Source organism: Mobula birostris, chromosome 21 (genome assembly GCF_030028105.1).
Source record: "Mobula birostris isolate sMobBir1 chromosome 21, sMobBir1.hap1, whole genome shotgun sequence".
In the NCBI taxonomy this organism is placed as follows: Eukaryota; Metazoa; Chordata; class Chondrichthyes; order Myliobatiformes; family Myliobatidae; genus Mobula; species Mobula birostris.
Window position 1 is genome coordinate 39357521 of NC_092390.1, and position 13925 is coordinate 39371445.

Here is a 13925-nt window from a genome sequence, read left to right on the forward strand (position 1 = left end):
AAGGGTGTAAAGGTAGTAAGGTAGAAGGGCTAAAGTGCATGTACTTCAATGCAAGAAGCATCAGGAACAAAGGTGATGAACTGGGAGCTTGGATACATACATGGAATTATGATGTAGTGGCCATTACAGAGACTTGGCTAGCACCAGGGCAGGAATGGATTCTCTATATTCCTGGATTTCAGTGCTTTATAAGGGATAGACAGTGGGGAAAAGGGGAGGAGGGGTGGCATTACTGGTCAGGGATACTATTACAGCTACAGAAAGGGTGGGTAATGTAGCAGGATCCTCTTTTGAGTCAGTATGGGTGGAAGTCAGGAACAGGAAGGGAGCAGTTACTCTATCGGGGGTATTCTATAGGCCCCCTGGTAGCAGCAGAGATACAGAGGAGCAGATTGGGAGGCAGATTTTGGAAAGGTGCAAAATAACAGGGTTGTTATCATGGGGGACTTTAACTTCCCTAATATTGATTGGCACCTGATTAGTTCCAATGGTTTAGATGGGGCAGAGTTTTTTAAGTCTGTCCAGGATGGATTCCTGTCACAGTATGTTGACAGGGTGACTAGGGGGAATGCCATACTAGATCTAGTATTATTTAACGAACTGGGTCAGGTCACAGATCTCTCAGTGGGTGAGCATCTGGGGGACAGTGACCATCGCTTCCCTGGCCTTTAGCATTATCATGGAAAAGGATAGAATCAGAGAAGACAGGAAAATTTTTAATTGAGGAAGGGCAAATTATGAGGCTATAAGGCTAGAACTTGTGGATGTGAATTGGGATGCTGTTTTTGCAGGGAAATGTACCTTGGACATGTGGTCGATGTTTGAGGATCTCTTGCAGGATGATAGGGATAAAGTAGTCCCAGTGAGGAAGATAAAGAATGGTAGGGTGAAGGAACCATGGGTGACAAATGAGATGGAAAATCTAGTCAGGTGGAAGAAGGCAGCATTCATGAGGTTTAGGAAGCAAGGATCAGATGAGTCTATTGAGGAATATCGGGTAGTAAGAAAGGAGCTTAAGAAGGGACTGAGGAGAGCAAGAAGGGGGCATGAGAAGGCCTTGGCGAGTAGGATAAAGGAAAACCCCAAGGCATTCTTCAATTATGTGAAGAACAGAAGGATGACAGGAGTGAAGGTAGGACTGATTAGAGATAAAGGTGGGAAGATGTGCCTGGAGGCTGTGGAAGTGAGCAAGGTCCTCAATGAATACTTCTCTTTGGTATTCACCAATGAGAGGGAACTTGATGATGGTGAGGACAATATGAGTGAGGTTGATGTTCTGGAGCATGTTGATATTAAGGGAGAGGAAGTGTTGGAGTTGTTAAAATACATTAGGGCGGATAAGTCCCCGGGGCCTGACGGAATATTCCGCAGGCTGCTCCACGAGGCAAGGGAAGAGATTGCTGAGCCTCTGGCTAGGATCTTTATGTCTGCGTTGTCCATGGGAATGGTACCAGAGGATTGGAGGAAGGCGAATGTTGTCCCCTTGTTCAAAACAGATAGTAGGCAATTCATCGTGGGACTCGTCAAGGCTGCCCCCTTTCTCCGTTTTTGTTTGCAGTTATCATTGAGCCACTGGCTGTTAGCATCAGACAGGACCCTTTGATATCTCCCATTGATATGCATGGACATATCACCTTTCGTCATATGCTGACGATGTCCTTTTATATATCTCCAGCCCACATAAATCAATACATGCCCTTCTGACTCTAATTAATAATTTTGGTAGTTTCTCAGGTTTCTCTATTAATTGGGATAAGAGTGAACTAATGCCAGTCACTGCAGTGGTTAATACAGCGTATTTACAGTCTATTCCCTTGAAAGTAACTTATGATAATTTTTCCTATCTTGGTGTGACTATTACAAAAAACCCAGATAACCTTTTGCAAGTGAATTGGCAAAACAAAGTTGAGCAGGGTAAACGCAATATTGACTTTTGGAAAACCCTTCCAATTTCATTGGTGGGGAGGGTTAACACAATCAAGATGATTGTACTGCCACGATTTCTTCATCTTTTCCAGTCAATTCCATGTTTTATTCTTCTGTCATATTTTAAGCAATTGGATTCAATTATTATACCCTTCATTTGGAATTATAAAGCCATTAAAATTACTAAAAAACACTTCTCAAACCCCAAGGAAGCAGGTGGTTTTGCCCTACCAAACGTTAAAGTGGTTGGCAGCACTATAAGAATTTGGAAGCAGATTCAATTACACATTAAGGCCCCAAAAACTTATATTGACACTCTGATTTGTGACAATCATTCCTTTTTGCCTGGCCTGAATGATACTGTTTTTTCTACCTAGAAACAGAGTGGCATCTGTAGTGTAGGTGACCTATATATTAATGGAAACTTTGCCTCATTTGCGCAGTTACAAGCAGTTTACAATATCCCTGTATCTAGTTTTTTTTAGATATTTACAAATTTGAGATTATGTTTGGAAATATATACCTAACTTTGAAGTTTTAGACAAACATGAGTCCCTGGAGGCAATAAACAAATTTGATCCTGTTACTTGTAGTGCGGTATCCTATTTTTATCAGATCCTATATAATGGAGCTCGGGTGAATACTGCAGGTTTTAAACAGGCATAGGTGGATGAATTGGGTATAGAACTGACAGAGGAGGTCTGGGATGAGTGTTTAAAGAGTATACATGATTGTTTGGCCAACGTCAGACACAGACTTACACAGTTTAAAACAATACATAGACTCCATTATTCCAAGGAAAAGTTGCACAGTTTCTACGCTGATGTTTCACCAGTTTGTAATAGATGTAAATCTGTGAACAGTAACTTGTCACATTCATTCTGGTCATGTATGCATACTGGAAAAGTACTTTTCACTGTTTCTCTGAGGCTTTTGGGAAGCGGTGGAAACCAGACCTGCTCATAGCCATCCTTGGAGCAACAAGCTCCCTATCTTCAGCCAATATGTAGGAAAAAATGGCTGTATTGTTTGGAATGGTGATTGCTCAGAAGTTAATCCTGCAAATGTGGAAAATGGACTCTGTGCCTACGTACGATCTGTGGCTGAGAGAACTGGCAAATACTTTACATTTGGAGAGATTGAGGCTATATAATGACGACAGAGGGGACATCTTTGAACGGATATGGGGCCCTGTATTGGACTTTCTTACGGGGTGAGGACTGAGGATTTTTGGTGCGATGCACCTCTGCTGTGTATGTTTACTTTTGCCTTTATATTTTTCTTCCTTTTGCTGCTCAATATTTAATTTGATTTTTTTTTATAGTTGTGGTTTTTGTGGATGTGCTGTATTTGTGTTTTTTTTGTTTGTTTGTAATACAAATAAAAATAAATAATTAAAAAAAACAGGTAGTAGGGATAGTCCGGGTAATTATAGACCAGTGAGCCTTACGTCTGTGGTGGGAAAGCTGTTGGAAAAGATTCTTAGAAATAGGATCTATGGGCATTTAGAGAATCATGGTCTGTCAGGGACAGCCAGCATGGCTTTGTGAAGGGCAGATCGTGTCTAACAAGCCTGATAGAGCCCTTTGAGGAGGTGACCAGGCATATAGATGAGGGTAGTGCAGTGGATGTGATCTACATGGATTTTAGTAAGGCATTTGACAAGGTTCCACACAGTAGGCTTATTCAGAAAGTCAGAAGGCATGGGATCCAGGGAGGTTTGGCCAGGTGGATTCAGAATTGGCTTGCCTGCAGAAAGCAGAGGGTCGTGGTGGAGGGAGTACATTCGGATTGGAGGGTTGTGACTAGTGGTGTCCCACAAGGATCGGTTCTGGGACCTCTACTTTTTGTGATTTTTATTAACGACTTGAATTTGGGAGTAGGAAGCTGGGTTGGCAAGTTTGCAGACGACACAGAGGTTGGTGGTGTTGTGGATAGTGTAAAGGATTGTTGAAGATTGCAGAGAGACATTGATAGGATGCAAAAGTGGGCTGAGAATTGGCAGATGGGGTTCAACCCGGAGAATTGTGAGGTGGTACACTTTGGAAGGACACACTCCAAGGCAGAGTACAAAGTAAATGGCAGGATACTTGGTAGTGTGGAGGAGCAGAGGAATCTGGGGGTACATGTCCACAGATCCCTGAAAGTTGCCTCACAGGTAGATAGGGTAGTTAAGAAAGCTTATGGATGGGGTGTTAGCTTTCATAAGTCGAGGGATAGAGTTTAAGAGTCACGATGTAATGATGCAGCTCTATAAAACTCTGGTTATGCCATACTTGGAGTACTGTGTCCATTTCTGGTCACCTCACTATAGGAAGGATGTGGAAGCATTGGAAAGGGTACAGAGGAGATTTACCAGGATGCTACCTGGTTTAGAGAGTATGGATTATGATAGAGATTAAGGGAGCTAGGGCTTTACCCTTTGGAGAGAAGGTGGATGAGAGGAGACATGATAGAGGTGTACAAGATATTAAGAGGAATAGATAGAGTGGACAGCCAGCGCCTCTTCCCCAGGGCATCACTGCTCAATACAAGTGGACATGGCTTTAAGGTAAGGGGTGGGAAGTTCACGGGGGATATTCGAGGAAGGTTTTTTACTCAGAGAGTGGTTGGTGCGTGGAATGCACTGCCTGAGTCAGTGGTGGAGGCAGATACACTAGTGAAATTTAAGAGACTACTAGACAGGTATATGGAGGAATTTAAGGTGGGGGGGGGTTATATAGGAGGCAGGGTTTAAGGGTCAGCACAACATTGTGGGCTGAAGGGCCTGTACTGTGCTGTACTATTCTATGTTCTCTAATATTATGAAATACGTCACTTATGGTGGCTTCTATCAGACTGTATGGCCTTCAGATTTAGATCCCAGGAAAATACTAGTACCTCCAAGAGGAAGAAAGTGCCTTCATCTGACTGGATCATCTTCTAACCCAGCATCACTTTCCAGTATTAACCAATAATGTGACAAGGTATGGAGATAAATGATCTGGCACTATTCTACCCTATTATTGCACTTAGTCTTTCAAGATTCTTTTCAAGAAGATCACTATTTTTTTTTCTGAAGCCTGGATAGTATAACCTCAGCCTGCAAAATCTTTTCATGTAGGGCAAATTCCTCAAATCCAGGAATCAATCTGGTGAATCTTTCCTGCAGTTCCTCTTTCGCAAATAGATCCTTAGTTAGATAGAGGGAGTGCCCTGCACATAATATTTCAGATACAGTCTTTGCAGGGCCCCATATAATTGCAGCAAGAGGCGTTCATTCTTGTGATAAATGCCAACACATCACAACTTTCCTAATTGTTCAAATCACCTGTACATTAACTTCCAGTCATTTATTTGCTATGTCTCCACTCATTCACATACTTATTATATCCCCTTGAAACCGCTTTCTTTCCTCACAACACAGACTGCCACACAGCTTCATTCCCCAAGATTGTGCTGGTCACACATGGTGATGTTTTGTGGTTAGCTTACCTTACTTCTAAAGGGAAGTACAAAGTGTATAAGGTCATTTGATCTTACTGTAATTTTTCAATCTGTAAATTTTCTATTCATTGATAAATAATTATTTTTGTTAGGCTATCAGCTTTGAAGGAGTCTAAAAGATTGGACATGAGCTAGTGTTGAAAGGGTGGGGCTCAAAATGATACTCTTGTAATTGTGTAGGTACCTTTAGCCTTTCTACAATTTGTACCTGTAACCATAGCTGAATTTAGCGGTGAGCTTTCTATGACAATACTTCAATCAACATTTATGACACTTTTGACATTTAGCAATGTTGTTGAATGCATTGGATAATTAGTAGTGTATGGTGTTTGAGAGACATCAGGTACGAAGTCCAGGACTTCAAATTAAAAATAAAGCATATACACCTTCTGTACCTAATAAAGTGGCCACCTGTGTATGTTTGTGGTCTTCTGTCCACTGTCTTGTTATGTGTTCAGGGATGCTCTCTGTGCACCACTATTATGATGCATGGTTATTGGAGTTACTGTTGTCTTCCTGTCAGCTTGAAGCAGTCTGGCCATTCTCCTCTGATCTTTTTCATTAACATGGCACTTCACCCACAGAACTGCTGCTTACTGGGTATTTTTTTTTTGTTTTACACACCATTCTCTGTAAACTCTTGAGCAGGGGTTCCTATCCTAGGGTCCATGGACCCCTTGGTTTATGGTAGGGGTCCATGGCATAAACTAGGTTGGGAACCCCTGCTCTGGAGAAAACCCCAGGTGATCAGCAGTTTCTGAGATACACATACCACCCTGTTTGACACCAACAATCATTCCATGATCAAAGTCACTTAGCTCACATTCCTTCCCCATTCTGACCTTTGGTCTGAACAACAACTGAACCTCATGACCATGTCTACATGCTTTTCTGCATTGAGTTACCGCCACATGATTGGTTGATATTTCCTTTAATGAGCAGATGTTCAGATGTACCTAATAAAGTAGCTATAAGGTGTAGTTCAACCTAGACTATTAGAATGTTTCATATCAAAAAAGCACACATAACATAGTCTTGAGGCACAAAGATTCTAATGTTTCCCTTTGCCATGTGTGCAGGTGTAGTATATTCTTGTAGACTTGGTGGTGGCATGATTTGTGGCTGCCTGTAAGCAAATCCCAAGGTTGTATAATTTATGCATTCTTTGATAATAAATGTACTTTGACCAGCATGGTCTTGGGCTGCTGTTTGTTTAGACAATCAATTTGCCATTGAGAAAGTAAATTCAATAGCTTTGCAGAGGAAAATAAATTAAGACATTTTGACAAGAGCTAACTGCTGTGGTGTTGATTCTCTATTTGTAAACTGGCTCTGTTAATTCTTTACAAAGAAATATGGACTGGTAATTTGTTTCAGTATTTTTGAGATGAGAGAAAACATCAAAAGCCTTTAAATTGAAGTACAGTAGCAATTAATCTTAAATGTCTACAGGGCTAATACATACCAGTTTAGTCTGCCATTGCCAGGGCCAGATAAAAAGGCATAGGTTTCTCTAAGGGTTAGCACATTGTAGCACAACTGGAGACTTTCCTATCACCTGCTAGCTTCTATCCTCCCTCTCCCACTCCTTTTTATTCTGGCTCCCTTCCTTTCTAGTCCTGATGAAGGATCTTGGTCCACAACGTGAACTGTTTATTTCCCTCCATAGGTGCTGCCTGATCTGCTGATTTTTGTCAGTACTTTGTGTGTGTAAAACAACTGGAGATGTGTCTTTTGGCAATGAGTTATTTCTGGGCCGAATTTGCAAAATTCAAGAGTGCTAGAGTGATTTCCAGATAGGCTATCTGGATTTTGGTTTGACGAGCCTCATTGAAGAAAATATGATCATGAATGATCATATGCTGGACAATGCACAATCTTGAGGCAATATTCCCAGTTTATAATTTTCTTCAGAAATTACTGAAATTAATATTACTCCAATAATTTTTAAATTCCACATTTGACAAACATAGATCAAGATCTTGAAAGATTCCATTTGCCATTCCATTGTTTAATGAGCATCTCACAGCTGTTTCCTCAAGAACAGGAAATATAATTGATCTCAGAAAATGCACAAGTTTAATGGCCTTGGGAAGTCTGAAGTCTGGATTGATGAATGCTGCAGCATTTCGCACATAGCTATAACTAAAATAAGTGAGTAGCCTAATGTGGTGAAATTGCGTTGAGAACATTGGAATGCAAGACAGTGTCATTTTGTGTTGTTGAATCCAAGACAGTTAAAAGTTTAATGAACCATTCATAAGTTTTGATGAAATGATTGACAAGCATCTTTTTGCCTTTGCATGTCTCCTTATTTCTCTGCCACCAAACTCAAGTCAGAGTATGCTCTGTTTACTATCACCCTCTGCCTTCTGTGGGCAAGACAATTGTGAATCCACACTGCCAAGTTTCCCTGGCACCCACGTCTCCTGACTTTCTGAATGAGACTACCATATGGTACCTTGTCAAATGCCATACTAAAATCCGTTATCAAAATCCTTATCCATCTCAATGTTTTTCAGAAGTTCCAGCACATACTCCTTCTTAATGTCAACATGTTCCAGCATATCAACCTGTTCTATTCTGACCACACATTTGTCAAAGTCCCTCTTACTGGTGAATGCTGAAACAAAGTATTTATCAAGGACCTCCCCTGACTCTTCCAGGCACGTTTCCTCTTTTATCCCTGATTGGTTCTACCCTTACTCTAGTTATCCTCCTGATCTTCACATATATGTAGAATGCCATGGGTTTTTCCTTAATCCTACTTGCCAAGGCCCTCTCACGTCCCCTTCTAGCTAGCCTATGTCCATTCTACTAGTTTCTTCCTACCTACCTACCTTGTAACTCTGAAGAACTCTGTCTGATACTTGCTTTCTAAACCTTAAGTATGTTTCTTTGTTCCACTTGACTAGATATTTCACAGGCACTAGATCTGCTGCAGAGTTGTATTTTTAATTCTTCACAGGAGTAGGAACAAATTATATTTCATTGTGTAACTGGTAGTCTATTAAATAATTTATTTTATGTAAAAAAAGTTTTTTAAAGCTTAGAATAATCCTTATCTCACTATAGTGCTTTTAACCCACCTTTCTAAACGAGTGGAAATTGTAGATAACGTCAATCAGACCACACATACAAGTATGCACAGTAGGGTTCTATATTATGGTTGCCTGGCCACACTATAATTTACATTACATTAGATTATGAGGACACTCAGTCCTTGTTTATTGTCATTTAGAAATGCATGCATTAAGAAATGATACAATGTTCCTCCAGTATGATATCACAGAAACACAGGACAGACCAAGACCAAAACTGACAAAAACCACATAATTATAACACATAGTTACAACAGTGCAAAGCAATTTGGACTGACTGGGGTCTACAAGTAAGGAAATCCAGGATCCAATTGCACAAGGAGGTATTGAGTCCCAGATCTTGGAGTTTAGTGATTAGTTTTGAGAGGATGAGCTGCTGAAATTTGTTCAGTTGACATCCAGAATTTGGAAATCAATCAAGATTCCTACTGTGTGGATTTAATAACAATGGCTTGCACACTGAGTCCCTGGACTCAAGATGCAACTCACAACTTGCTGACTCAATTTGAAATGTTGCCAGATGAACTTTGCACTTCATAAGATCACAAAGAATCTTCCACTTAGCCTAATGATATTTGAAATACTTTATATTCAATGTTCCTTAATATGATTACAGTACTTCTATGTTTAGCATCTTGACTCTCGATTGCTCTATTTTGTGTTGTTTTTATAGGCAGTAGTAAATGAGTTTGTGACTGATATAGCTGACAATTTTAAGGAGATTTCTCAACTCTATCAGCTGGACATTAACATTGCAAATTTGCGATTTGTTCACCATCCTTTATTCAGCAGAGAACATGTCTTGGCTGCAAAGCTAATACAGCTTCATGATAATTACCAAGAGAGACAAGGAAAAAATATTAGCCAACTTTTGATTGAAAAAGTAAGTGGTGATATTATGATACTATTTATGAGTTACTTAATATACATTCAGTGACCATTTTAATTGGTAAAGTCTGGTCTGCTTGCTGCTGTAGCCCATCCACCAAGGTTCACCGTGTTGAGCATTCATAGATGCTCTTCTGCACACTGCTGTTGTAATGTGCGGCTATTTGACTTCCTGTCAGCTTGAACCAGTCTGACCATTCTCTGATTCTCTCATTAACAAGGCATTTTCACCCACAGAACTGCCACTCACTGGATGTTTTTTTGATTTTCACAGCATTCTCTGTGAATCCTTGAGAATGTTGTGCATGAAAATCCCAGGAGCTCAGCATTTTCTGAGATACTCACACCATCCCATCTGTCACCAACAATCATTCCATGGTCAACGTCACTTAGATCACATTTCTTCTTCATTCTGATGTTTGGTCTGAACAACAACTGAACCTCTTGACCCTGTCTGCTTGCTTTCATGCATTGGGCTGCTTCCACATGATTGACTGATTAGTTATTTGCATTAATGAGCAGGTGTACAGGTGTAACTAATAAAGTAGCCACTGAATATATCTTCTATTAACTCCAACATTGAAGACAACTGAGAAAGAGGGTCATAATGACTGAGGTTTTAGAAATAATCATAATTCCATTGGTAAATATCATTCCTACATACAAAACTAAGTTGCTTCATTTGATATTAACATGTGATATTAACTGTGTAAAAGCTACACTTCCATAGCATTTTTAACTACAGTTATAATTAGTAAAGCTTACCCAGGATATATTTTGCAAACTAGGTGTATGTAAAGGCATTATTGAACAGCAGTTGGAAAGCACCTGTTGTAATAGTGATATTACTCCATATTACTTAAATTATTATGCCATCAACGTAAAGTCAAAATGTGGCCTTCTAAGTTTGAAGTGAATCAATCAGAGCACTGATGGAGAAGTCAAAAGATGGAAAGGCCCCGACTTCTTGAAGAAATACCTTCTAATATGTAGGCCTTAGAGAATCACTTGTCCAGATATTTAAAGGAGACAACAAATAAATATTCGGGATGATCTAAAGAAAAAAGTAGGATATTTGTAGGTTGGAAATAATGGACAGAAATTCTTCAGATTATGGAATTCATAAATGTCTCATTTGAACAAGGATGCCTCATTATCTCTTTAGTTCTTGAATGCATGTGAGCATACAGGATTCACACTTTACCTCAGCTTGATTGTTGAGCCAAATGGGCCACCAAATTATTTCTTAGACACGCTCATCCGCATTCATCATTTAGTTTCAATATACTTCCTCATTTCCAGGTTTCTTGATCATGTTCTGCCACTGCAGTTCTTAAGAAAAGCATTTGAAAGTGCAGTGAACTCACATGCATGCCAATGCCTGTTATGATGCACTTACTGATAGTCCTCCTCAATAGCATGATTTTTAATTTTTGCAAACAGTGTTTCCTCAGTAAACATTTACATGAAGAAATGAAGACTGGCTCCCGTTTATGACAAGTAAATGAACAAAAATATTGTTTGGAAGTTTAAGTTACTGGAAAACAACACGTTGATATTTAGAAGCTCATGGCTGCTGTGTGTAAAAAGCTGAGCTTGACAAAAAAAAAGGCTCCTGACCCTTGATAGTAAATATCCATCACAGATAGGCTGGACTTGTGTGCCTTGAAGTGAAGGATGCTAAGGTTTGACCTGGTAGACACATATACAGCGGTAAGAAGCAGAAATAGGTAGGTAGTCAGAATCTTTTCCCCTTTGTCGGGGTATCAAAATTATGAGGGCATAGATTTAAAGTAGGAGGAAGGAGTTTTAAAGAAGGATTTGAGGGGAAGGATTTGAGGGGAAGGCTTTCTTTTACACATTGTGGTTGATGTCTGGAATGTGTTTCCAAAGAAGGTTGTGGAACCAAATACAATCATTGTATTTAAGAGGTGTGCAGACAGGCACTTGAATAAACAAGGAAAAGGTGGGTACAGGCCTAATGTGGCAAATGGGATTAGTGTAGAAGGGCAAAATGAGAAGAAAAGAAAAGAAAGAAAGTAAGGAAAGGCAGCGGGTCCTGATGAATTAGTAATAGAACAAATTATTGCCCTTGAAGATTATGGAATTGAAAGACTTACTGATTTAATCAATGACATTTATGAGACTGGAATAATACCAGAAGAGATGAAAAAAACAGTATTTATCACTCTTCCTAAGAAACCTGGAGCAATAGAATGTGAATTACATAGGACCATAAGTTTAATGAGTCATATCACCAAGATACCTATAAGAATTTTGATGACAAGAGCTAAAAGTAAGATACAAGCTGAAATAGGTAAAGAACAATGTGGTTTTGTGAAAGACAAAGGTACAAGAAACGCAATATTGATACTATCAGAACGAGCTATTCAAGTGCAAAGAGATTTGATTGTTTGTTTTATCGACTACACAAAAGCGTTTGATAAAGTGAAGGGACAGTAAGTTATTTGAAATTTTACAGAAAACTCTAGATCTAGATTCAAAAGACCTCCGCCTAATCAGAAATCTGTACTGGTAACAAACTGCCGCTGTAAGAATAGATGGAGAAGTGAGTCAGTTTACGAAAATCAAGAGACGCGTTAGACAAGGGTGTGTTTTCTCCCCTGATTTATTTAATGTGTACAGTGAAACAATATTGCAAAAAATAAGAGACATCCTGGGAATCAAAGTTGGCAGTGAAAACATCAATAATTTCAGATATGCAGATGACACTGTGTTAATTAATTGCAAGTACAGAGGAAGAACTACAAAACTTAACTGATATAATTGTTGAAGAAAGTGAAAAAATGGGTCTATCAATGGCAAAAAGACAGAATGTATGGTGATATCCAAAAAGAAGGAGAATCCTATCTGCAGGCTGAGAATAAATGGCGAAGACATAAAACAAGTACAGAACTTTTGCTACTTAGGAAGCTGGGTGACATTAGATGGCAGGTGCGACATGGATATCAAAAGAAGAATAGGGATGGCAAAAGGCACCTTTACGAGAATGAAGAGTATACTGACCAATACTAAACTAGGCATGACAACCTGCCTCAGAGTACTGAAATGTTACGTTTATCCAGTTATGTTATATGGCTCAGAAAGCTGGACAATATCTAGAAACATGAGGAAACGAATTGAAGCAGCAGAGATGTAGTTTTTGAGGAGGATGCAAAGAATATCATGGACAAAACAAATATCTAACGAGGATGTCATGAACAGAGCAAACACAAAAAGAGAAATAATGTATGAGATCATGAAAAGGCAACGTAACTTCATTGGACATGTGGTTAGGAAAGAGGAGTTAGGATGCACGGTAATTATGGGAAAGATTGAAGGGAAGAAAGCAAGAGGAAGACAAAGACAAATAATGATGGAGACAGCAGCCAGAGAACTGGAAATGAATACCAATGAATTGATCCACTTGACCCGAAACAGGAGTGTGTGGGCCATGGCAATCAAAGCTCAAAATGGGCATGGCACCTGATGACGATGATGTAGAAGGGCCAAATAATGGGCCAAGGGATCTGTTTCTGTGTTGTTTAACTCTATGGATATTAGCATCCCGGGGATTTAGGTCTAAATGGCTTTAGTATACCTGTTACAAATAGGGTGTCTAGTGTCATTAAAAATGCTGTAATTCTAGTCCAAATTTTTGCCTGGCATAACATGTTATGTTAATTTTCATTGGTTGCTTCTAAATCTTAACTTGCATGTTTTTTTTCAAATTAATATTTAAAGTTTTCCTACAAATTAACACCTATCCATTAAGTTTACCCTTCAATAAAGCATTGATATAAATTTCTCTATATTGTACTGCAGTTTTCCATGCATCTCCCAATAATTCAACATTGTGTTTTTTCTTTCTTGCTAGAATTTTGTGCTATTCGAAAGTGTTCACGTCATCTATACAAATTATGACAAACCCTCACCTATCAATTAATCTTATGAATTAATTAGTCTCCAATTCAAAATTTTCCAAACAACTCTCAGCCTCTGTTTACTGTTCATTAAATAACATTCTCCTTTTTCTGCTGCATTCACTCTTATGGTATGAATGTAATTTTTTTTCCAGGAGTCTATAGCACAACAACTTACTGACTGAAGTATGCAAGTTGTTAATAGTGTATCTATTACTGCATCAAAGCCATACTTTTCTTTCCTATAGCTTCATATTTGAATCCCTTCAATTGGAACTCTGTACCTGCCACTGATCTCAATAAACTTGAAATCTTATGTGGCTATGCAGTGGTGCATTGTTGCTTCTCATCGTTCTCAATTTTTACTTTAACTTTGTTGACTAAATTATCTTGCTTCAATTACTTGCTGTTGCCTATCTATGTGCACTGCACTAATTTTCTTTTACCAGTGGATTGCAAATCAAAAATCTCCTTCAATTATCCTCAGCCATTAGGCTCTAAAATGAGTCAACCTTTAGCCGGGGAAGTGATGACCCCCTCCTGTTAGACTGTTTGTGGTAACTTATTTTTTATTCTTTCTACTTCTCATCTAATATTTATA

At 39.1% G+C, this 13925-nt stretch overlaps 1 protein-coding gene across 1 annotated transcript in view; it reads left to right on the forward strand.

The window, feature by feature from the left end:
• LOC140185861 (coiled-coil and C2 domain-containing protein 2A-like) overlaps positions 1 to 13925 on the forward strand; it is a 124197-nt gene that overhangs the window by 23500 nt on the left and 86772 nt on the right. Inside the window, exon 5 of the mRNA XM_072239658.1 lies at positions 9187 to 9396. Coding sequence (XP_072095759.1) covers positions 9187 to 9396 — 210 coding nt within the window. The remainder of the gene's footprint in view (positions 1 to 9186; positions 9397 to 13925) is intronic.